This window comes from Phyllostomus hastatus, unplaced genomic scaffold, assembly GCF_019186645.2.
Source record: "Phyllostomus hastatus isolate PE091 unplaced genomic scaffold, TTU_PhHast_1.1 phas_scaffold_182, whole genome shotgun sequence".
NCBI classification, from domain to species: domain Eukaryota; kingdom Metazoa; phylum Chordata; class Mammalia; order Chiroptera; family Phyllostomidae; genus Phyllostomus; species Phyllostomus hastatus.
In genome coordinates this window covers 4,465,981-4,492,688 of record NW_025334013.1, presented here as the reverse complement: position 1 = coordinate 4,492,688, position 26,708 = coordinate 4,465,981, and the positions used below count along the sequence as shown (strand labels likewise).

General features: G+C 38.9%; 1 protein-coding gene across 5 annotated transcripts in view; it reads left to right on the top strand.

Annotated features, from left to right (window-relative positions):
- Nucleotides 1–26,708, top strand: part of RERE (arginine-glutamic acid dipeptide repeats) — a 397,572-nt gene that overhangs the window by 180,283 nt on the left and 190,581 nt on the right. For 4 of the 5 annotated variants that reach the window (XM_045858989.1, XM_045858987.1, XM_045858988.1 and 1 more), the window contains 2 exons: nt 2,026–2,096; nt 11,241–11,366. In XM_045858989.1, the coding sequence (XP_045714945.1) occupies nt 2,026–2,096; nt 11,241–11,366 (197 nt within the window). The remainder of the gene's footprint in view (nt 1–2,025; nt 2,097–11,240; nt 11,367–26,708) is intronic. The other variant, XM_045858991.1, reaches the window with a different exon arrangement.

Sequence of the window (26,708 nt, the reverse complement as noted above, 5' to 3'; positions counted from 1 at the left end):
CTGAGCTCCAAAACTTGAAAATAGTCATGTGGACAGTGCAGACCACCTGACTGCCAAATGACTGAACAAAAAGGGAATATAAATGGTCAGTTTTATGTAAAAGAAAAGAGATGTTGTCATTTCTTTACAGAGGAGCCATGAGAATTACTGCTGCTGGAGGTAACTCATTCTAAGGTTGCAGGTGCTGGTAGAACAGAGGCATAAGGTGGGTTTGGCGTGGACTGAGGTAGGGGTGTTGGTATTTCTTTGGGAGAGTGTAGCCTAGGGGAGGATGAGGTGTGGTTTGGGACAGACCATCGGGTACAAAAATTTTCTGTCACATGGGCTTTAAGAAGAATGTGTAAATCGTTAGTTAAGGAAGTGATCTATTCATTTTGAAGCCAGAAAATAGTAGCTAGGTATGACATTGTTGCATATGAGATAGGACGAAGAGGCCATGTAGACTGCCATTTGTGTTCAGGTTGAGTGGAATGAGTAAATAGCTGATATCTAGGGATTGGAAATACTGGTAGTTTGGTCCAATAGGGATTAGAACACAGAAACCAAGACCCTTGTGTTGCCCCAAAGTTGTGCAAATTAGAGCTATAGTTTTTACCTAGGAATGGGTTTCTTCTGTTTTTACTTGAATACCAAATTAGGGTAAGAGGAGATGTATGTGCCATAGTGGGAAGACTTCTCTTGTTTTTTTCTTAAGATGATTAGCATATTAAATGGATGTTGCCTGAATGCTGACCAGAGTTATTTAGCATCCTCAATTCTGGAATAAGATAGAAAGCTTAGTCCAGTTCATTCTCGAGCTGCTGTTTGACATGAATATAGGGATCGAATCTCTATTGATGAGTCTGCATCTGAGGGGAGAAATCAGTTGGGGAATTCTGGATGCCTAAATGATTCCTTCTTTTTCTGGAGTGACTTTGGGCTACAAAAACCCTGATGTCTTTCGGAAAGAAATGTCCTTTTAGTGAGGGCTTCCTGCATGATCCACCTCTTAGTGGGTGTGCTGGCGCTTGTGGCGGGACTGCTGCGTTGCTGTTTCTCGGCTCTGAACTTCTGGTAAAACAAGCCGTGACTGTCTTGTCTTATGTTTTATAATGACCTTAGGTTGTAATGTGGAGAGTTTTTATATTTTTTTATAACCACTGCTCAACTTAAAGTCATTGCATTTTCAAAACAAAGTATCTTAACCTGCTGTTTTTAAAAAGCAACCTTTTAGACTCCAGAAGTTGAGAGCATCAAACATACTCACCCAACCTTTGCCATGTCAAATGTCATTGAAGAAAGTGTTCTTCCTCCCAAAATGGAATTTGGTTTCTTTTTTCTAAAAGGGAAAAGAGACTTCATTCCATCTCTCATTGGCTTTTTTTTTGGTTTTCTTAACAGTTAGAAAACAAAATGTGTTTAGGTTAAAATTTATAGTAAGTTATCCATAAGAGATTAATTTTCTTCTTTCTTGGTTTAGGTGACAAGATTATAGTAATGGCATGTTCAAGCTAGTCGTCTTTACATTTCATTTCATTCCTCACAAAGTAGTGATTGAAAATAAAGTAGCACTTGGCAAACCTGTTTCTCTTTGTGAAGACATGGGAGCTTCTGTTTGAATAAGATATTCAGGATTTTGTCTTGGCTCTTACCATGTACAAAATGAGGCAGTAGAGGAATCTGTTTGAATTCTCAAGCATCTGAGTTATTTTAAGACATATTCCTTATGAAGAATCTTAGTGAAGGTACTTTGAACAAGTACCTTCATCTGAATATGGATAATCCCATGGATTTTCCTCCTCCCCCTTGTTCAGGGACCCTAAAAACAATAATTGAGGCCTTAACAGAAAAGTGGTCAAAAAGAACCCAAGAGCTCTTTCCTTCTAATTTAAAATTACTTGTAATTTAATATCACCGTTCAGAAAAATTTTTCTCTAAAATGTATGTGCTTTGTCATTTATTTAGTTATGCAGTAGCTTTATGGGCCCTGTGTTTGTTCCCTTAAAGGAAAATGCCATTGTTTTAAAATTTCTTTTTCTTTTAAAGACTGTGTGTATATCGAGAGTCGGAGGCCAAACACACCATATTTCATCTGTAGCATTCAAGACTTCAAACTGGTAAGCATTTTTTAATGTGCTGTTGATTCTACTCTGAACCTTCTCTTTTTCCAGTTCCATTGGCTGTCTCTCGATTGCTTGTCCATCTTACTGACGTGGTACCCAGTTTACTTTCCGAGTGCTGACTGCCTGGGGGCTGTGGTGCTCACATCAGGCAGTCACCAGTTTTACCTTTTTAGTTTTGTAACGCTTAGAGTTATAAAGCTGTACTGTAAATAATGTGTGTGATTTTTTTTTCTTTTCATAGCTATTTTGACAACAATTTCAGAGATTCTCTTGAGTTTCTGAAGTAGTTTGTTTCTTCTCAGCCATTGTGAAGAACCTGAAGAAAAGTAAATTTGGCATTTGATGAGTTGGGGAAAAAAAGAATGTAAATGGGCCAGAGACTAGATTCGGTGGTGACTATAATTAATTTACTTAGATATTTTAGCGAGTATGGAGTGTATCTTGAATCTTTTTGGCAAGTCTCCCAGTCATGGAGGTTGGGGGAGGAGGCCTGGCTCAGGGCCGGTATATCTGTAACTTCCTCATTAAAAATTGTTCCCAAGTCCACAAGTATTGATGTTGCCCGTTGTGATATGTATCTTGCTTTCAGACCAGTGGTTCCCACGCTAGGGGTTTTGGATCCCTGGATATCTGTAGAGATTTTGCAAAGGTCTGCAAGTAAGCATTCTCAGCCTCAAACAAGCAAATGTACCTCACATGTCTGTACAACTACTTTTCAAATGTATCAATATGCTGCTGTGATTTTGAAAAATTTACTTATTTGATGACAATATACAATTAAGAATCACTATTTATTAGATATTTTCCTCAAACAATTGATAAGTGAACTACTATTAAAATGCTGTTATTTGAGGGTCTTTTGAAACATTTAGATCCTAAAAGGGATCCTTGTACTTGAAGGTGGGGAACTACTGTCTAGTCTTAAGTGAGAGAAACCCTAATCCTAATTTGTAGAGGTATTTATCAGTGTCTGTGCGTGTCCTTATTTCCAAAACCCTTTGAAATTTTTGACAATATTTGTGTTCTGACACACATTGTATGTGATATATAAGTTTAAAGAAAAGTAATGTGTAGCCTGAAGAGATCTTTAATTCTGCACCTTCTTTCTTTTTATCATTTTAATAACCCAAAATATCCATATAGTGTATTATGATCTAGTTAAAAAATTGCATGCCATTTTTCTTTAAAAAGTATTGCATAAGTAATACATGCTTATTGTTTTCAAAGAAAGTCAAATGAGCCATTTACTTCAAGGTCTGTCCACGGTAAGCTGCTTTTAATTTCCCTGGTTGTTTTATAAGGTGGTCTTGCAGTTTAATCTTCTAAAAATCAAATGCTTTTTATTCAGATTTTATGTCAACATAAACTATTATCATTTTTAGAGGTCTTTGTGATTTATAAAATGTTTCCTTCCAAAGATTTTTTTTTACAGATGCTGCATTAACATCTGAAAATCTGGTGGTGGCCTCGTTTCCTTGAGAGTTTTCTTTTGCTAGTGACTGCCGCTACAGCTCTTTTCCTAGTCATTGTCTCTGTATGTGATTCTTACCAAGTGTAAGACCAATGCACCATAGAAAAGATGTAGGTGGGAAATGAAATTGCAAAGATTTTTTTTTACGTATTAGGATCTGAGCTCCTTTTGTACAGTTTTTGCACATTAGCTGCTGCCTTTATGTTTGAACAGTGTTGCTCATGAAATGCTGATTACAATGTGATAGTTGCTGTTCGTGGCAGAGGTTCCTGCTGAGTTACAGTAATTGCTCAGGGTATTAACAGCAATAAAAGCTGAAGCTTCTGTCATCAGTATCAGTCTAGTACAACACATTAAAGCTGTGTGCAAAAACAATGTGGGAAGTAGGTTGCAGTTAGATACCTTTTTCTAAATCACACACTGCTATGTCTTGTGTTTTTGTTTGAATTCTGCATTCTGCATGTATCATAATTGTGTAAGAGTACCAGAGATGATGAAATATTTGCTACTGAAAGGGATGTAGTTATTGTCTGGATATCTGCTTCCTTCTTTGGTTCCCAATACTATTTCCAAAAAGGTAACCTGATAGATGAAAACAATCATTGGGAGTTTTTCCCCTTCAGCTTATCCAAGCTATAAGGGGAAAAGATGAACAGAAGGAAATACATGTTTTTTTTGTCTCTGCAAGATTTTAAAAGGAAGAAGTCGGAGTTGGTTTTGCCCACAGGAAATACCATGCGTGGCATGTGGAGCGATGGAAAACAAAAACCCAGTAGCTTTGAAAAGTTATTGATTAATTATGTATTTTATCTTTTTAGCTTTATTTGGTTTGGGGTTGTAACTATGAGATATATTTCTTTGTTTACACCATTAATTAGAATTAATCCTTTTACCACAGCAACTTTGTGAGTTTAGGTATATTTTGGGACTATAAAAAACTGGGCAAATGCCCTTAAAGGTACATGTTAACTAAGAGTACAATGTTGAACACATCAGAGGCTAAAGAATTGAGAAGTGGAATAAAGAAACAGCTACCACCAGTCACCAGCACAGTGCTAGTGCATCGAACTGAGGGTCCTTGGTAACAGTTCGTGAATGAGTTCAGTATGAGATAAGAAGGGTCTTATAGGGATCTGGTTGTCCTCCTGTAGAATCTGAGTCCATGATATGGAACATAGCTGCTTCTACTGACCAGATTGACTTCTGTTGTCCTGGTAGACTGTTAAGCAGTTGTCCCATTTTACTCTCAAAGGTGTCCCTATTTGGATGATGGGTTTTATGGGGATGGGATCCATGACTTCTGTTTCATTAACATTTAACCATCAAAACACATCAGGCCTCCCTGTCCTACGTTGGTAGAGATATTTAGAGCCCACACTTTCACAGGGGTAAGTGAAAGCTGTGATGGTGAGAAAATTGAGTTCCCAACAGAACTGAGGTTTTTGGAGCTAACATTTTCAAGGGAAGGGAATTATGTCTTCTATCAGGAAGCTTTCATTCGCTTAGGAAGTATTCATTAGATTGGGCTTATTTACAAACTGGGAGATCTGGGTGTGTTTGACTACAATGACAAAACTGTCTTTGCAACATGACAAAAACAGGGGCTTGAGGGCAGGAGAGGTAAGGTTGAATTATGGATAGTGTATATACTTAGAAGCAGGAAGAAAGAGGGATCATCAATTAAATAAGGCAGCTTTGCCCCTTGGGCTTCTGAACTACATATTAAAGCAGTTGGCAAAATCTTCAGCTCTTTGAAAGAACAGTAGCGTGGAATGGCAATCTGTGATCTTTGTGGCCTGGCTTGAAAAGATGAACTGAGAGACTGAAAAGTTAGTGGAGGTTGGGGTGAGGGGCGGCAAAGTTGATAGGATGTATCAAAAATTGCCTCAATGCAGAGATGGTCGGGGCAGGCATAAGCAAACAGGTCATAGGCGAGCTGCTGTGTGTGCTCAGACAGGGCGCCAGGGAAAGAAGAGGACTGGAGCGACTGCAGGGCCAAAGGGAGAGAGCGCAGGCCTCCCTGAGCTCCCCTGATGCCGTTGCCACCCTTTGGAGTCTTGGATTATCCTCCTTGGTTCCCCTCATTGAATGCCTCTTCTCGGGTAGCTTGAGCTGATCTCCAGTCATTGTAACTGCAAGAGCCTAGCGTTAACCCTTTCCTTTGCTGCACTCCCATAGCTTTCCTGCGTCCCTGTGTGACTTGTTTCTGTGAGGATTTTGCTCATGAATGAGTCAGTATCACCAAGAAGCATTATATCCCAGAGTGTAATTAAAAATGTTTTGGGTTGTAATCAGGGCCTTTGACAGACATTTATTGAAAACTTGTGTTCTTCGCTGAGCACAGCACCGCAGTGGGGACTGGAGAATGTGAGGTGCAGTTCCTTCCCCAAGGGATCGCAGGGTCTTAGGGCACACAGCTGTGGCGCTTTAGATATCAATCCCCTTTGGAGAACACTGAATAGGATTGATTTGGAGGGAGCCACTCACTTTTTGTCCCCAAAGAAAGATTTTTTCTTTTACTAAAAACCCCAAAATTCCATTTTTATAGAAATCCAGGCGTTATAGTAGAGGTAATGTGCTATCTAGAAATAAGCATGGGCTCCGAGAATCCTCAATAAGAAGATCATTGAGATTAGCAATTTTCCTTCAGTGTAACACTGAGAAGTTCCCGTTTGGGGTCTAACAGTAGTAGTTCATACTTAATAATTCATTCACAAGCAAGTAATTGAAACTGTTTCTTTAATATCTACATGGGAATTCTGTGTGGATTCCTAATGAGTTTCTGTCATTCATACAATAGAAAAAGTAAGATTTTGGTTTCTTAAGAGTACATAATTATCTATTTTTCAGTTATATGAAATGAACTTTCAAGTAGGATATGTAATTATTACAGGTGTTATTTTGAGCAAATAACATTGATTCATTTTGGCTCTTTGGTTGATTAAAACTGGGAAAGTTATTGTTAAAATTATATACCTGGTCTAGGCACTCCTTAGAGTTAGGGATATGTCATTAGGGATATTATGGTATTTTCAGTTGACTGTTTAGGGGTTGGTGTGTTGTATAGCTCTGCATGGATGAGTGTGTTACTGTGTCATTTATGTCCCTAACAGCATGCATCCTAAGTACTGATTGTGAATGCAGAATAGCTAAAGCCTTAGTTTGCCACTAGTTATCTTGGAGCAGGCACATCTCTATTACTGCTGTGAATGTGGGGGCCAGATTATTCAAGATTTAATGCCATGTGAGCAGCTGGGGGAGGAGCATTTGGATTCCTCACTCTGATTCCTGGTCTGTACTCTACCGCAAGAACTGATTGCCACAAAGCGGAACTGCAGAAAAATTAGCTTCAGCTTAGGTTCCATTTACCTTTGAAATTGCCCTGTGTTCACCAAGTTGTTTCTTAGAAGTGAATTAAAAGTAAGAAGCTGCTGTTCCTTCTTTAAAATGAAAACTTAACTGAGGATAAGTACTTACATTTTCTCATTTTTCTTTAGAGACCTTTACAAAGATAATGCTGGGAGATGTGAGGGGCTCATGTACATGCACTCTTGGTGCACACACACACACACACACACACACACACACATACATACATGTGTGCACACAATGAGTTAGTTACCATGTGTGCATTATCCACATTGCAGTATTAGGTGTATCTTGTATTAAGAACTTTTTTGGGTGGGCGGGAAGCCCACATTAATTTGAACATGGCTGATTGAGAATTTGGGGTACTTTTCGGGACTGAGATGGGGGATGGCAGAGTTCATGAGTTGACAGCTTGGCATTGACATCAGTTTGTCCCATCAGTTGCTCTCTTCCATGACCTTGGGCAATAATACAGGGTTAGCCCTCCTAACCCTGCTTTATTTAACTGCGAAGGGGATGTAATGCGCCTACTTCGCAGGTAGATTGTTCTTTAGATTAAAAGGTCAAGTCCACAAAGTGGGTAGCACAGTGCCTGGGCCATGGAATGATAGTGATCATGGTGTTGATGTGTACGTGGTGCCTTGGGGTTAAGCTTTGTGAGAGGAGAAACCACACCAGTTTTATTCATTGATGTACTGTGTACTGAGCACTCAGCACATTGCCTGGCCCACATGTGATAGATAGATATTTCAATACTCAATAGATATTTATTGAATATTGAATAAACTAGCATTTCTGTGGAAAGAATTTACTGGTTAAAGATTTCTAAAAAGTTTAGTAATAGTTTGATACAGTGCTTACATTAGCTACTGATTAACTTTGTTTATTAAACAAGCCAAAGGGATCTGCTTCTTTACCTTTTGTTAAGCTTGCAGTTTGTATTAGTTTATATATCAGTATTTAAATAATAAAACTCTATTCTTAAAATACTTTAAAACTGCATTTCTAATTTTCTTCAGGTAATTTACATTAGTGTAGCTGATATGAAAAATGCCTTACAGTACGATGATTTCGTTTCTCTGTGAAGCAGCAGTTATTTATCTTCTTTTGTTTTTCATAGTCCCTCAAATTAGCCCTGCAAAATTGAGTATTGTATTTTTTTAAAAAAATATCTGTAGCTCCTTCTTCTGCTTACACTCTTGGCTCATTCTCTACACAAAGGTCAGTAACACCCAGTTACAGCTTTGTTACTTGAGTGTAGTGTTGGGTAAGGAAGTGAAAACCATGAAGTTTGTTATCAAGCGATTTCAGTTTATAGAGTGAGGAATTAAGTATTACTTAAAGAGACAGTGAGATGTAGAGCTGAGGCAATTCTTTAAAAGTCATTGTTCCTTTCTGTTAGATTGGTTGTTCTCACTGTCAGGAGTGAGTGTGTCAGCGTGGCAGTACTCTTCTACCATGATTTATCCTTCATGAAGAGGTGTGCATTGCTGATCTGGTGCTATGGGATTCTTCTGGAAGGCCACAAACACCCCCCCCCCCCCTTTGTTTAAAATAAAGGCTTTGGTTGTTTGTTATCCATTGTAATAAACCACAATGGGTTGTTGGGCTTACAAGATGCCATGTTTGGAGTAAGTCACCAGTAATAAATACAGTAAGTTCTAATGAGTTTTCATTTAACCTTGTTGATAGGTTCTGTGAATTTAAGGGAAATGACTTGTAATGAAATCAGTTTTACCATAGGGCAGTTGATATAAATAAGAATTAAGTTCCTCTGACATCTCATCAATGTTATAATGAAAAGTGATGAACAATGATGAACAAAATGATTATGTTTGAGGACTGCTGTATATGTTTGAGGACTAAATGTCCTTTTCACATGGAACTTTGAAGTTCATGATTATATTTAATACTGTAAGAAGCAAGAGCAAGATGCATGGTCTGAGCTCTGAGTCTGGTGGACACAGTCCGAGGAGACGATGTTGGGCATCTGCTGTGAACCCCTTCCCTGGGTCTGGAGCAGTCATGCTGAAAGTTGTTTTGAATAACCACAAGCCATTTTGCACGATGTGAATGTCACCTTATAAATGCAGTAGGGTATTCACATAAGTGAAAATCAAAATGGGACTTTGGGAATAAATAATCTCAGAGCATGTTATTGGCCCTATTTACTCAGCTTCTCAGCAGTCTTTTTTCAGTCATGACTGACAGTCATTGTACATAACGTGGGCTTTAAAGTCTTAATGGTTCTTGGTTACTGTGAAGTTAGTAATTCATTTTGCCCTACTTTATTTGGATTTTAGGACTCTAAGAAATCACTGAAAAAGTTTTATTTAATTATATTTATCTTTGTAAAATATTTATCTATAATGTTATTTACTAAGTCTATTCTATATAAATTTTTTCAGTGTGGAAAACTCTGGGTATTCTAATTCTTTTAAAAGGAGCTTAAGAAAGGTTGAGACAATTTGATATTTGCAGAGAGCTGCTGTGCAAGAATATTTGTAAAGTCTTGTCATTCAAACTCAATTCCTTACAACTGGAAATTTGTAATTTAGATGTGGATGTGGATGTTTGTATTAAGAACCAGCTCAAAATAGTCCAAGAAACATCATGAGAAGAACTGAAATAAAACTAGGGAAACTGAGATACTGTGTCAGTGTTTTCTGATTCACAAATAAGAACAATGGTATGCTTTGAAATGATGCCTTTTTTAATGCTTAGAATGTTTTAATAATTAATTGAACTCTTGCCTATTAACAATGCCAAGGTGCTTAGAAATGCTTTACTAGGTGTCTTTGTTTAAAACCCTTGATTTGTATGAATAAGGGATTTATTTGAGTGGTCTGATTAATTGAATTCCTAGTGCAAGAGATTAAACAAATTCATTTCTATTTGATGCTTATGGAAAAAAAAATATTGAGTATACTGTACATTCCTGTACACAATTGAATCTTTGATTTGGGTTGTGCAGTGTTGGTGTGGGGAGGAGGGAGGTGTGTGGTGGTGAAGGTCATGGTTGTGACACTTGGTTGCATCATGTGCTATAACTGAGGCAGTAGAAGTCAAGACAGTGACCGCCCAGAATGTGCGGAGCTCAGGGTGTGCTGTAGAAGGATGACCTGTAGAGAAAGAAAGGAAGACCGCTATGGTGAAGACATTCCCAAAGTTAGCTTGTTCCACGGGACTTGTCTTTTTTGTTTGTTTTAAAAGAGACATGGAGCGTATTAAACCTTGACTTATAGGAAGTTGTTAGAGTGATTCTTGGCTTCTCAAAAGGAGTTATACGACAAGACTCCATAAATATGATTAATATTAAAATATTGCCTGCAATTTTTAAACAACTTTAAGAACAGAGATCTTGGATAAGCATTTAGATTTTTATGGGGTTTTTAGTTCATTTAAAGTCTCATGAAATTGAATTGGTTGGTTTGTTAGAAATGTTATATACTCTCGAGAATGTTGGAAAGGGATCATATTCAAAGTGTTATCTGAGGTATCTTTTTTGATACTTAAAAGTAACATGCTGGCTTTCAGAAGTTGCTCTCTAATCCTTTACTGGTTTTAAATTTTTTTATAGTTTCTTTAAAAAAAAAAGTGATACATACCAAACTGGTTTTGCCCCTAAAAGAAATGTCTTTCTTGGACTTGATGCTTTGTGCCTGTTCATTCTACTTACCTTATAGGCACTGAAAAGATTAAAATTCATTGGAATGTGTCTTTTTTTTCCCTCTGATATTAAGCTTTTGTCTTTTCCCTTGCCTTTAGCTTTACAAAATTAAACTAGGACTTTGAAAAAATGGTAGGATCTTTCTTTGATACCCCTAATGCCTTTAATATTTCCTTATTAAGTATATATCTTAGAACTTTAGCCTCTCTCATTAGAAAACACTTCTGAAAGCTCACTTTGTCCGCTTGTGGTTCATTTTATGGTTGTGTTTATCTGACACCACAGAAATTCTTATTTTATTTTAAGTACAGCATACCACTGTTACTGTGCTTTGGCACTGTGTCATAATAACTTGGTTATTTTGAGGGGCACACACCATACTGCTTTGTGACAGGATCTAGATTAAAGAGTAAAGCTGGAAGGGTCATAGTTTGCTCATGCTGAGCTACAGAAACAGTTTTGATTAATGTAGCAAGGTTAACTTTAGTGGTAGAACACATTCTCTGAGATTTCAGAGGCCATCTGCTAAAGGATTTGTGCAGATACGTGCTTGTGTGCTGAGTGCCCCTAGTAACCAGGGTATGAGGGGACGTTGGGCACGTTAACTTAAAACTTTTTTCTTTTTTAGGTACACAACTCCCAGGCCTGTTGCAGATCTCCAACTCCTGCTTTGTGTGACCCCCCAGCATGCTCTCTGCCGGTGGCGTCACAGCCACCACAGCATCTTTCTGAAGCCGGGAGAGGGCCTGTAGGGGTAAGGAGAATCCCGTTTTTAAAAGCTGTCAATATTTTATATCCATAGGGTATAAAATAGGAACATTACCTCCCTCCCCAGAGCCCCTATAAAAATGTGCTGTATTGTATGTGTTTTTAAAGGAGTAACAAGTACATGCACAGAGGAAGCAAAATACGGGACTTGCCTTACCCCTCTAGGACAGTTCCAGAAGTTAGCGGGGTTTGGTGGTGTAGGGTATTTGGCACCAGCAGAGAGCATGCTGGGCTGCTGCAAGGAGCAGGAGCTGGCAATCAGCAGCGAGTATGGATGTTGGCAACTGAAATGGGGAAAAAAGGGGGTAAGTTTGAGACCAAGTGTGGAACGTGCATTTCCCCAGGACCATCGGGACTCATGGCCACCCACCAATCTAAACTTTTTGGGTACTGTCCTCTCAGGTGACCGTTTGTAGAGTATTGCTCAGGAGTAGCTAGGCTTTTCTACAATGGCAGATATAGAATAAAACACTTCGAAAAGTGTGGGTTGGGGTGTAGGTATAGTGCCCTCAGTTATACTCTGGTAATTCCTCTGTTACCTGGTGGGAATGTGGGATGTGCATGAGAATATAGCAAGATGAAATGTCCTTAGTTAGTTATCCCTTAGAACACAGGACTCAGAGGTGGTGATCCATGAGGACTATTTTTGTCTTATATCTTGCCTTTTCTGAAAGCTGTGTATACACCTGTCATTTCCTTCCTTTGTGAGGATTTAATGATAAAGCTTTCCTAAAGACAGGTGTAATTATTCTGAGCAACTGCTGTTAGTCACTAAAGAAGTTAACACCTGTCTTTCTCTTGCATGTAATCTGACTGTGGGGCTCAAACTCACCTTCAATGAGAAAATAACAAGAAAATAGCCACCACAGATGCACACGCACAATACAAGATGCTAGTGATATGTAATGAGTTGTTCAATTGCAGTGTAGAACATCGAGATCTTGAGACTAAGAGGAGACTTCTCCGCATGGGTGATAGCACTAGGAAAGTTTTGTGACGTTAGGTTTTTGAGGAGCTGGGTATGGGTTTTGTTGTTGTTGTTGTTGTTGTTTGTTTTAAAGATTTTGTTTATTTAATTTTAGGGAGAGGAGAAGGGAGGGAGAAAAAGAAGGAGGGAAACATCAATCAGTTTGTCTCTCACACGCTCCCGTCAGGGGACCTGGTCCCTAACCCAGGCATGTGCCCTGACTGGGAATTGAACTGGCAATCTTTCATTTTTTGGGATGATGCCCAGACCTCCAATGAGTCATACCAGTCAGGGCTGTGTATGTGTTTGATACATCAGTACCACGTGGACAGGCAAAGTGGAGGAGACTTCCAGGTGTATATGTCAGCCTGTTCCTATAAGCAACATAGACAGTGAGCCTGGTGAAGCTGGGAGTTGCAAAGAGAAGACCACAGGACAGCAATGAAGAGCACAGGTTAGTGGGTCTTGGGAGGTAGAGGTGGGGATATAAAATGGTACCAGATTATAAAGGATCTTAAAAAGGTTAGAAAAGGTGAGATTTTTATGTGAGAGGCAGAAAAGAGCCTTTATAAGCTTTTTTAATTTCCTGCAAGCTAATTTGCGAATCACTGCTTAAGAAGATTCATTGGGGCAGCAGAAGGCAGTGTAGAGTGGGGAAAGACTGTGTAAGTTTCAATTAGGTGGCTAGGGCTGTCATCCACGCATAAAATGAAGAGGACCAGTACAGTAGCAATGGGGATATTAATAATTATAACAATCAGGAAAAATTGTCACAACAACAACTTCATGTTTAGGTAGTTGCCAGTGTAATTTATCAAGAATTAGACCAGCAAAAAGGTTCACATTATGGAAGCCTTGGAATTCTTGATATAATAGCCATTTACAATGTAAGATGAAATGCAGTATAGTGGATAACAGTCTAATTTTAATCCCTGAAGAGAGATACTGACATTTTAAGGGACAAATTAGCGGGGTCCCAACTTGACTACCATTTCAAAAGCTTCAGCTTTTACCAATTACCATATTGTTTCCATATATATCTAAGAAATGGTTTTTACCTTTCAGGCTGATGTTTTCTTCTCTGATCAGTGTGGATGTTATTGTTAGACTGTTTGATTTACCACAGTAGTCACTAACCAGGATTTGCTGAATAGATCTAAATTTTTTTCCTTAATAGTAAGCTTTTTCTATTAGCCTTAGTGATGACCAGTATTTAATATTTTTATCAGCAAAAATATTGTGTTCACTGGAGATTTAAATAAGTTCATGATTGGTGCTGTACTCAGATACCATCATGTGTAGGTTTGAGAAGATTCTGTGAGAAGATGATAAATCTTTCAGTCAAGATGATGCTGCATAGAGCTAACAGTATTGATTGTTCTTTAACAACACTTCGTGCCGCCAAGTCCTTTGAGCTGGATCTGAATCAGATGCAGTTGGCAAAGCTCCCCCAACCCCATGTGTGGAGCGCTCATAAATTCTGCAGGCACACAGATCTAATACAGTGTAATGAGAGAGCTGCTGGGGAAAAATTGATTACAGGGTTGCAGACAATATCATTAACGTTTCTTGCCATGATACACCAGATGTCTTCCCTAATAGACTATTTTTGTTAATTTAGTTTTTATAGGATGGCATTGATTGCATCATAATTTCACTTTCTTTGCATATTCAGGTATATGTGATCTGTGTTTCTACACTAATGAGTGCAACAACTCATAAGATTTAATTTTATAAATTTCTAACTCGTTCATTTTTAAAGTATCAGTGCTGGGAAGACAACATTTTTACTTGTTGTTGAGACTCTGTTAGCTTGGATGTCTTCTAGCAGAATACTGTGTTTACTGGTAGTTTGGGGCTAGTGAGGGAGGTGAGATGGCAAAGAAAACATTGCCCAAACCCTCTGTGGACTGGGCAGAGATGACCCTCCCACCTCACGCTGATCCCAGTGTAAGCACGACAGACTCTCTAAAGCGGAGGTGGTGCAGCCATTTAACAGGGATGCGCTTTCCTTTGCACTCTTGTGGGTGGGGCTCTGCAGGCTGGGGTCATTGGCTGTACCTGTCCCCTTCCCCACTTGGAGATCAAGGACTAGTTAGGGGGTTCATTAGCATTTTAAGTTTTTAGTTATATCTTTTCATGTTTAAGACCTCTGTCAAGTGGCTAACATGCATAATATGAATAAGACAGAGGGTTGAGCTATTTTATATCAGTCACTTTTTTTAACTACCAGTTTCGTTTTTGGTGCATTATCTTTTAGAGAACATATTTTATCTCTTGACATGTTCTTGTGTTAATTAACTTTTCTAACCCTTAGTTTTCTTACTTTGACAATGGGTATAATGTTACCAGCTACCTCAAAGGGTTGTTGCAAAGATTAATGAAATAATTCATTAAATAGCGTATAATAAGCATTCATTAAACATTACCTGTTAGCACACAGATGTTTGTCATATAAATTCAGATTTTAAATAAGTTACCCGTGTTGTAGACATTCTTAATCTAGATATAGGCCCCTAGGTGGGCTCTTTGAGTTTAACAGGGTTTCCTGAAGTTCCTTGGAAAGTCTTATATGTAAGTGCAATTTTCTGGAGAGAGCATACTTTTCAACCGTAGGAGCTAACTGATAGATTCCTAAAATGTTGAAAAAAATTAAAAAATTTAGATTAGGAACTGTGGATGAAGTGGTGTTGATAGTGTGGTGTGAGCACCTTTTTAGTATCAGTAGATTTTGTTTTCCTGTTAGTACTTGTGGTGGTTATTTATACCTTTAGTGTTCTTTTGTTTAAAAAATGCATGGCCAACAGCTACTGTGAGTTCCCTTTTCATTGGGTGCCGCCCTTTCCCCCTTCCCCAGCCTCCCAGTCAAAAATCTACATATAACTTTTGACTGTGCTAAAACTTAAGTGCCTTGGTATCAGTGGGGGACTGGTTCCAGGACCCCTTGCAGATACCAAAATCCGAGGATGCTCAAATCCCCTGTAAAAAGTGACATTAGATAAATGCGTACAGTCCGTTGGCCCTCCACATCTGCTGACTCCCGGATACAGATACAAAGCAGTACAGTAGTTATTGTAGTTACTGTAGTTATATGGTAGTTATTGTCCGAGTGAACTGGTGCAGTTCAAACCCATATTCTTCAAGGGTTAACTGTATACACATGTGAAAAATAATTCCTGTAGTCTTTTATTTGTTAGTGTGTATGTATTTGTTTCAGGTAAAACTTTGGTACATGTAAGAAATTCGGTTTTGCATTTCCTTGGGAATAAATCCATTCCCCGTGCAGATAAACCTGCCCATTAACACAGAGAGGGAAGCTGGGGCCCAGTGGCTTTCCCCACACCCCGTGGCTCACCAGGAGCTGCTTAGGCCAGAAGCCCGGTCTCCTGGGTCTCTGGTTAGTGCTGTTTCCACTGCTCCTGCTGACTTTTCTCCACCCGCAAGGGATGTCCTTCAAGTAAGCTCATGCGACTCGCCATTTACTTCTTAGCTTTTAGCTAGGAATCCTTTTCTTCATATCTAGTTTAAGCCAGTGTTAGAACTATTATTTTTTGCTTATGTAAGACAGTTATCATTTTAAAGTATTGTTTCTAACACTGGTACTTCTCATACTTGGGACTTCAGTACCATTTAATAACTCAAAGTGAACATTTATTATAAAATGCTGTTTTAAAAGTAATAAACTGGTTATATTCCTACCTATTTGCTGCTTATAAAGAACTCTTAACTGCCCGCTTGTTTAAGGTCTACAGGAACCGCTAAGGATATCTTGCCTTTTCAGTATTTACTGTGGCTTCGCCAGTTGACATGACGTGTGCCAAAAATAACTATTGCCTTTTACCTTGGATTGTAGTTAAAGGTGTTAGAATGACTGAATTTTGAGAAAAATTGCCAATACAAAGGCTGAGATTAATCAACTCGCTTAAATGAAAGTTGACTAATAACTGGTGGATTTTAATGTAGCAAGTTTAAAAAATTCTTAAAACACCCAGTATGATACTGCTCCCTGATTAATTCCTTTCACTTGGAACAGTTATTTTCATACCCTACTCTCTCATAAAAGCGGATTGTTAGCTAGTTTGTTCTTAAGGCTGTCTTCCCATCGTACTCATCTGCTACTTTTATTTTTTAACAAAAGGAGCATCAAGCCACATTTTCAGAACATAGATTTGAATAACCTTATGATTTTATAAAACTGCCTACTATTTAAGCAGTCTTTTTGTAATCATAGGTCTATGTGATATGCAATGATTACATCTAGGTTTTATTGGACTCCCCCTTTTTTAGGCATAGTGCACCACCCGTTATTAGTCACAGGCACTGTTTGGCCTTTCAACCTTGTATTTTGGGGGCTGTTTAATACTGTTCGAAAAATATCTAAGCAAGAATGTGGGGTTCCCAGGCTTTACAAGTTCCCCAGAATTAGCTTTACTAATATAAATTGCTAAAGACATTTCATGGCATTCCATTCCATGGAAGTAGAGCTTGTAGTTTTGTTTAGCTTTGTTTTTAGTTCTACCTCACATTTTAGGATATCATAGTACTTTCTTTTGGTGGTGATGTATCTTATGACTAATACTAAGGCCATCAGTAGAGTCGCAGACTTTGCCCAGGGACTGGAGTGAAGTGTGCGTAATGTACCTAAGGTTGATCCGTCCTGTTCAGAGTCTGGAGAAGTTATGGTATCTCATGCCTGGAGGTTGTTATTTTCTGTGTTTATCTTTGGTCTTATGTTTTACAGTTAGATTGAATGTCAGGTACTTGGCATGTCCTTTTCTTTTTTAAAATAGACTTTATTTTTTTAGAGCCGTTTTAGGTTCACAGCAAAACTGAGTGGAAGGTACAGAGATTCCCCACATGCCTCCCTACCCCTGCACGAATAGCCTCCCTCATTTTTAATATCCCTCACTAGAGTGGTATTATATGTAATAATTAATGACCCTACATTGAACATCATTATCATCCAAAGTGAACCTTAGGGTTCACTCTTTGTGTTGTACATTCTATGGGTTTGGGCAACTTTCTAAAGTCAAGGATCTACTACTGTAGTTTCATAAATAGTATTTTCACTGACCTCAAATCCCCTGTACTCTACCTATTCATCCTTCCCTTCTCCCTAAGCCCTGGAAACCAAGTATTGTTTTGCTTCTCCATAGTTTTGCCTTTTCCAGAATATCATAGAGTTGGAGTTACATAAAATGCGTAGCTTTTTCAGATTGGTTTCTTTCACTTAGTAATATGCACTTAATTTTCTTTATGTCTTTTCATGGCTTTTAATAGCTTATTTTTCACACTGAATAATATTCCATTGTTTGAGTGTACCACAGTTTATCCTTTTACCTACTGACCGGCATCTTCCCAATTTTAGCAGTTATGAATAAAGCTGCTATAACATTTGTGTGCCAGTTTTTGTGTGGCATAAGTTTTCAACTCCTTTTGGTAAGACCATGGAGTGAGGTTGCTAGATTGTATGGTAAGAATATGTTTAGTTTTTAAAGAAACAACCCAACCATTTTCCAAGTAGCTGTATTAGTTTGCATCCCTACCAGCAATGAATAAAGAATTTCTGGTGTTCCACACTCTTGCCAACATTTGGTGTCAGTGCTTTGGATTTTGGCCATTCTGGTAGGCGTGCCTAATGCTATTTCAGTGTTGTTTTAACTTGCATTTCCCTAATGAAATTGATGTGGAGTATGTTTTCATATGTTTATTTGCAATATCTGTTTATCTTCTTTGTGAGATGTCTGTTAAGATCTTGGGTTTATTTTTTAATTGGGTTGTTTATTTTCTTACTGTTGAGTGTAAAGAGTTCATATATATTTTGGATGACAGTCTTTTATCAGATTTATCATTTGCAAATATTTTCTCCCAACCTGTGGCTTGTCCTTTTCTTGACAGTGTCTTTTTCAGAATGGATGTTTTGAATTTTGATGAAATACAGCTTACCAATTCTTTCTTTCATGGATTGCGTGCCTTTGGTGTTGAATCTAAAAAGGCGCCACCATAACCATGGTCATCTAGGTTTTCTTATGTTGTCTTCTAGGAACTTCATAGTTTTTTGTTTTGCATTTAGGTCTGTGATCCATTTTGAATTAATTTTGGTAAAGGGCATAAAGTATATTGGATTTTTTTCATGTTGATGTCCAATTATTTAGCCTCATTTGTTGAGAAACTATCCATTCTCCACTGTGTTGCCTTTGCTCCTTTGTCTAAGATCAGCTGACTCTATTTATGTGGGTCAGTTTGGGGGCTCGGTCTTCCCTTGTTGTGATGGAGAGTGATATGCAGACATTGTGACTGTTTACTTCCTACATACTTGTGTGTATTTCCTAGAACAAGGACATTCATTGATATAGCCCCTACATACTGTATTTTGCCATATATAATGCATACTTTTTTGCCTAAAATTTTTAGGGAAAAATAAGGATGCACATTATACATGGGTAGTACCTGAAATACCTTGTATCTGTTCTTGTGTTTTGTAATTGTTACATAAAATTTCTTATACCATAATATGTTCAAAAATAAATGCTAAAATTTGTTTATAATACAAAGAACAGGTATCTAAATATAAATAAATAAACAATTGAATTAAAAAAATTAAAAGATTTTTTTTCCCTCTGAGTTTGGGCCAAAAATGTGAGTGTGCATTAGACACTGCAAAATACGGTAGTAACCAAAATCAGGAATTTTAACAATGTGATACAATGTTATAATCTAATCTATAAACACATTTTGCCATATTTCCCCACAGTGTCTTCTATAGCAGTTTGTTGTTTTGCCCTTCTGTCCAGTTCCACATCACACTTAGCATGCCTCTTCAGTCTCCTTTAACTTCGAGTAGTCCCTTCACCTTTTTACATTTTCCACCCCACTGGCGTGGCTTTAAAGTATACAGTCCAGATGTTTGTAATTCATTGTTTCCTAGTTATTAGATTTAGACTCTGCATTTTAGGCAGTACTATTGTATTAATGGCATTGTGTCCTAAGTGCCTTACATTAGAGGACATATGGGATCAGTTCGTAACACTTTTGGCGATGTTAACTTGTATCACTTAGATGACTTACTAAGTTTCCCATTGTAATTAATAAGTAATTTGCAGGGAGAAACTTTGAGACCATTTAAATATCCTGTTCTTCACCAAGTTTTCACATACCTATTAGCACCTATTGATTATTTTCGCCTGAATCTCTGTGGCAGTTGCAGAATGTCATCTGTTTAAAAACGTTTTCTTTTTTGTACTACAACTGAATTGCTATCTTTGAAAAATAGATCATCATTCGCCTATCAGTAATTCAAATTTGGGATTTTTGAGTAAAATGTGGGAGGGGTAGGGAGAGAGGGGAAGGCAGGCAGGCAGGAAGGAAGGAGAGAAAGAAAGAAAAAGAGAGAGGGGTAGGTGGGGGATGGAAGAGAACTTTTGAGTCTTCCGTTTTGTTTGTTTATTGTAGCAGTGCAAGGACTTTATGAATTTTCAGACATTTTTTTTTAGAAAGGAAAAATCTGTTAGGGTGTTCTGTTCTATTTTTAGGCTCCAGGAGAGAGAAAAGCTGCTTAGAAGAAATAGATCGTGGATATGGTTTTAAAAAACACATTTTTACTGTTGAAATTTTGATATTGCTTTGATTCACATTAGCAACATTTGCTAGTGATCAAATTACTTAACTCTCTCTGCACCTCAGTTTCCTCACTTGTAAAACCAGAATATTATTTTAGTCGTTCCGGTGTCCAAGAACTCCTCAGGAGATTCTGATGGGCTGGAGTTGGTGAATGGAAGTCTTGGCGGGAAGTCCACCCCGGTGACTGTTACCAATGCAGATTAGTCATGTCCTTTGCAGGATGTAGAACTTTTGGTACAGTTCCAGGACCTCTTATGTTTCTCAAACCTGAGTATCTTACGTACCTAAAAAAATAATTTTTGTGGTCTCCCATTTTACTTAATTTCCCATCTTCTCCAACACACAGATTAGGTATAATCTGCTTGTTTATATCCTTAATACAGCTTTAAGGGAGCATTTATAAATTAATTTAGACCAAACTACAAAACCAATAAAATTCTAACTAGCAACATTATTATTATTATTATTATCCTCACTCTAGGACATTTTTTTATTGCTTTTAGAGAGAGAGGTACGGAGAGAGAGAAACATCAGTGTGAGAGAGAAGCATCAACTGGTTATCTCCTGCTTAGATTGGGAATCCCACCCACAACCTGGGTATATGGCATGACCAGGAATTGAACTTGCAACCTTTTGGTTGCCGGACAATGCTCCAACCAACTAGGCCGCACTGGCCAGGGCTCAACATTCATTTAATAGAATGAGTGATAATGATGTTTTGCTGAAATGAAATAGTCACTTTTGACATAAATTTGTGACTGATTGCTTATGGCCCAGATTATTAGGGACTGGACATGCATACATGGCATTTTAAGACTACTGGGTTCCTTGTGATCCTCGATTTTCTATCGCTTTTATTTTTATTATCACTGAGACACCTGTATTAAATGTATTTTCCCATGGTTTGACTTTGCCCTTGCTTGGCACACATGTAGCATGTTGCATTTATCTTATTTAGTTACTAGCTTGTGACAGTTATGATAGTAGTACTTAGTTATTTGATCGTATGTAAAATTTTCCAGAGTCAAAATCATGTAGCTCTAAACTCTGTTAATGAAATTATAAAACAAATAATGCAGAAGATGAGTATAGTATAAAATGTAAGATACAAATTGAAATGAAAATAAAAATCCTCTTCATCTCCCAACTTCCCATCTCTTGCTCCTTTTCAGGGAGCGACAACCAGCCGGTGTCTGTGACATCACACCATGGCCACTTTACGTCTGTAGAGTCCTTTTGGTCAGAGTGAATGAAGGAGCAGCATTTCCTCCACCTTCTGTGTGCAGCAGCTAAAACAGTGCCTTGCTCTGACAGGCTGCTCCTTAAGCATTGAGTTAATAGTTTGATTCATTTACAAGACAGGGGGGAAAAAACACATTTTTATTTCAATCAGGTAATGAAGGATTTCTTAAAAAGGAGACTGAGTTGGACCATCAACAGAGGAAGTATTGTATTTGATACAGTCAGAAGAAAGATTGACCAATACTAGGCAGAAAAACCTAGTATGCATGTCTGTTTATTTTTTTATAAGGAAGCGACTAGTGTGTGTTTATCTACCCTGTGTTCTACCTCCCGTGAAAGTGAGAGTGGTATGGGACCAGGAGAACATTCCTGCCTAAGGTTACAGCAAGTACATATCAATATATAGCTCAAGTTAAATTTTTTTACTAACCTGTTCGAATTCTCATGGGCTTGTGAAACTCATACAGCATACACCTTGTACACATGTGCACATCAGCTAACATAGCATGAGGCTACTTTATGATTTTGTTTGCATTTACTTAATGTTGGGTCCATAACACTGGTTTGTGGCCTTTTGCATCTTTATTAGAAGGGAGCTTGATGTGCTCTTACCACAGAAAAATAGTTCATCCCCACACAGAGGAACACGTTGTGAGGCTGCTGCCCGTGGTTACAGCCTTTTGACAGTGATGATTCTTTCTGATGCCTGAATTGAATGGAGTGTGTTGCTGCCCTGCCCTTGGTGGGGCCTTGTAACACTTATAGTTTGGATGGAAAAGCAGAAGGACCTAAAAAAGTAGCTACAGATGTCTTTGGTGTCCAGTAAAAGATTTGTGTGCTGACCTTGGACCTGAAGCTCTCTGGATTAGGGTACTTTCATTCAAAGGATCTTGGAGGGATGCTTTAGAACACAGGTGGCAAACACAAGGCCCGTGGGCCAAATCCAGCTCTCCACCTTGTTTTATCTGGCCCAGCACCGAGCTCTTGCTTACTTGTTAAGGAGTAGTTACATTTATACAGTCCCAAAATTACATTCAGCCCTTTGAAGGCAACCACAAGCCTGGTGTGGCACCCGGTGAAAATGAGTTTGATACCCCTGCTTTAGAATTACATTGAAGGGCAAATTAGCAGCAGGAATGTCTGCCCTGACTCCCACTACCCCTCCACACACTCAGTAGAAGGTGGATCGCATTGTCCACAGCAGAAAGAAAGCTGAGTGATGTGATGGAATATTAGGGTAGTGAAACTCGAGTGTAGGACATTCTGTCAGGGATGAGAGCAGTTTGATTTGTATTTGAATCAGAAATCATTGTCTTGGTTTCAGTAAAAAATGTGGGTATTTTTATTGTATATGAAGATGCAAGAATATGGAGAAATTAGTATTACCACTAAATTTAATACTTAGTTCATTTTTCCTGAAAGTTTAGGAACTTTATGACCTTACATGTCAGAATGGGGAAATGGTGTTTGATACTTAATGCTTTCCACTGGTTTTCCCTTTTGTTAGTAATTTCTTCTTGGATGTATTAGAAATGTCCACAGATGTCCATAGATTGGCACACTTACATTATGATTGAATATCAATCTGCTCTTAAGATATTGAGCAGATTTGTTAACAAACAAGATGAGAATGTAGAAAGATGTCTGATGCATTGTGAAAATTATTTAACAGAAAAGCAGCTGGCGAGTGATAATTGACTGATATGTTTAATCTGTAGAACTTGAAATGCTGCTGTGGTTACTGTGGGTTAAGTAGGGAAGACTCATCCGTGAGACCAGGGGTTTTCTAGACATGGGCTGGAGAGTGACAGAAAACCAAGGTGACAGGTTAAGGATTGCATGGCAAGAAAGGCACTGTGATTAAGTTCCTTGATGTCACTGAGCTATAAGGCTGAAGATAACACTTTCCTTCTGCTGAAAACAAGAATCAATATTCACTCCTTGATGGGCTAAATTATTAAAAAGAGCCATTCTTGCAATGTTTCATTATCTGGGATTTGCCCCAGCTGGTGATTTGTCTCATAGGGATGTTTGCAAGGCATTTTGTGTTAAAATTAATTCAGTTGGCTGGTGGAGGAGCCCTTTGGATAATTCCTTTCCATTTTATAGTGCTCTTGAATACATTTATGGTTTACTTATTCCTAAATGGCTTTGTATCCTTTGGAGTTATTAAACAGTGTTGGGCACATATACACCTTTGTTTTAACCTTGATTTCTCTCTCTCTCTCTCTCTCTCTCTTTGTAGTTGTGGATGGGTGGTTAACAGATTATTTTATCGATACTGTTAGCAAACATCAAATGCAGTTGGCATATTATGTCAACCTGACACATTGATTAATATACGCTGAGTTTTGTATTCTTCCCATATGAAGAAAATCATGTAAGTTGACTTTTTTTTTTGTAGTTTTTAATGGGGCAGGGATTTAATCTGTTAGATGGCTGGTGTGATTTTAGGCAACCAATTTGCAAAAGAAAGCAACCCCATTTTTATGAGCTTCAGTGGCAGAGAAAAGAAAGGAGCATTGTGCTGTTTTAGTGCTGTTAGTGGAACTGGTCCCACTATAATGCAAAGGTTGGGAGTGCAGAGAAGGAAGAACCTTTGTGGGTAGTGCTTTGCCTTCACCCACTAGGCTGCGAGAAGTGATGCAGGAGGCATCGTCACCAGGAAATGTCACTGGGCTTGTCCATTGTACTGGCACAATTGGAATCTTCTGGGTGAAGTTTGAAGCCTTCTACTCGTCTACAGTCTGAGGAGAGTTAAGACTGCCTCCGTGTTTTAAAATTCATGGTGTGGTACATTCTTTGGGGAGCGTCAGTACTGTTGAAAGACCTGATTCAGCCTCACGAAGAGCATGGTCAGCTTGTTAAAGTCTGGTTAAGGGGGATTTGTCCCTGGAGTAGAACCATGATGTGAGGTGGTGTAAAATCACATTTTTCCTTCCTGCTAGAATGGAGGGGAGAGGATCGAGAAGGCAGGGAGACTAACAAAGAAAGGATGGAAAGAGAGCAAAGCCTTTGAAAACTATGTGGCTGACTACAGAGCCTTGGAAGGGGCCGGCATGTGGAGAGTGCAGCTGAGCGGGTGCACAGCTGCTGGGGACAGGCTCGGGTGCTGGAGAGCTCACCCAGGAGGAGTGAGCCTCAGGTTGCGTCCTAGCGTGGGCAGATCTCTGTAGAGACCTGCTGTTTCTCAACGTGGCAGCCCGCTTCGCTCCCAGCTCCATGATTTTGTAGAAGCTGGGGTGCTGGGAATACCCTTAGAGTCCCACCTGTCACTAGCCGAGGGCAGCTTGGTCTTCCTCAGTTCATTATTTTCTCTTCTGTGCTGTCTTTCTGCCCAGCCTGATGTTTTGGGGGCTGCTTTTGGTGGTGTGCTGTGTGTCATTTGTATCCCGTTTCCTCAGCCAGGTTCGCAGCTCCTACTTCCTGCCCTGTCCATTTGGTTGAATGGATAAGGTGTTGATCTGCCCGGGAGAGAGAGGGTGGAGGCATTACAGCAGGTCGGCCCGGTGCCAGTGAGATCTTCAGGACACGTGCGGTGTCCTGTCACAGTTACCTGGAGAACACAATCTAAGTTTCAGTGCATTTTATTAAGGTGCTTTCAGTGTGGTTGAAATTCTTCTGAGCATGCTGCTCTATCTGAAAGGAGGCATGTTGCCCTTTTAATTTTGGAGGAGGAAGGCAGAAGGGCTGAGACCTAGACATCTTTTGGTCTTATTTCCTGTTTGGGTGAAATGACACCTTCCTCCTGGTTTTTGAGGAAATGTAATTGACCTCAGTGACTGCTGAGTAACAGGCCGTGAGTTGAGCAGAGGAATGGGTCTCCTAGAAGATGAACTGGAAAACTGTTGACAGGATTGATCATTAAAAAAAATTCAGTGAAAAGTGTACTTACAAAATGACAGTGAAACTTCCTTGCTTTACAGACTTGATTGTCCCGATCACATCAGGCCCGCAGTATGTGCACTTCACGGTGTAACACTGCTTTCAGTCCGACCGAGAAAGTCTGTGCTGCAGCGGGGGTTCCTGTTCTGTGGCAGCCCTGGGCAGCAGTGGCATTGCAGGCCGCCTTCCTTCACACCTGCTTCTTCTAGAGATGCAGTTTGAATGTGCTCGTTTTTATTCTTACCCACTTTTGTAGTTTTATATTTCTTTTCCCCATGGACTTACTGTTTGGGTTATTATTTTAGAGATGCCATTTAACAAGAAGCAACATGAATTTCTTTGAAAATTCAAATGCCTGTTTAAAAATTAGCATCAGTACAAAATAAATGGTTAAGCACTTGCTATTTTAACTAATAATGGAAGCAATGGGAGGTGAAACCCAGTTAACTCTCCCTTTTATGTAATACATGCCACGGGCATCCGTTATGTTTAGGACTGGTTTTGACATTCCTCTCGGGTTGGTTTGGGAGTGTTGGCACTTGAGCACTGTCACATACCCTGTGTCAGCATTGTTGCCAACGATCCACACCATGTCATGCATCTCTGAAGTTAACTCATTGGAGAAATTTGTCTTCTTATTCAAACTGGGGTTTTCTGTGTACGGGAGATGAAATATCAGTACAGGTTGCTAGATTTCTGTCATGGGCTAGTTCGTTTCTGGCATACTGGTTGGAGATGTTTTGTGCTCGGGTCAGTCTTTTTCCGGGCAGCCTTACTATCTCATGAATGAAAACTGCACGTCCACACACACCAGGGAGCTCCTGAGACAAAAGGCTCATTCCTGCCTGTTTCCAGAGAAGCGCTGTCTTATTTTGAGCCACTGCTCAGGTATCTGACTACTATCACCATTACTTATTGACAGATGCTTTTTGTACCCAGGGGTGACGAGTGTTTTTGTAAAGGGCCAGATAGTAAATGTTTTCAGCTTTGTCTTCTCTGGCTACTATTCAGACTCAGCCATAGACAGTATGTGACAGTGTGGCTGTGTTCCAGTAAAACTTTGCAGGAAAAGGTGGTGGGCTGGCTGTAGCCTCCAGGCCTCTCGTTTGCCGACCCCTAAACCTAGTATTAACTTTGGAGGATTATTCCCCTGAAGGAGTCACTCAGAACTCTTTATTCTTCTTCATTATGGCCTTATGCCATAAAGGTTGAGTGTGGTCTGCAGTTAGTAATTGCTTTTACCTTTCCTATATTAGTTTGAACTGGTAAATATCGCACATTTACAACTTACCAAATTTATAGAAGAGATATGCCTGTATAATCTATAAATACGATTTTGTGTGTGTGTGTGTGTGTGTGTGTGTGTAAAGCATGCTAACAAATAGGTATTCTTTGCAAGAACCCATTCTCACTAATGATCCTTGGGGATTTTTACAATATGTTGGATACTAGGAACAGTGAAACATGTGGGGTTTTCTTTGGCAATTAGCTTATATCTGGAGAGAAAATTTGAAAAGTTAAATGTGCATTTCATGTCTTAATTTTTTATGGCTTTTTCCTAATATCAAAAAATTGCAACAAAATATTCAGGATAGCAGAAGAGCTTTTTAATAT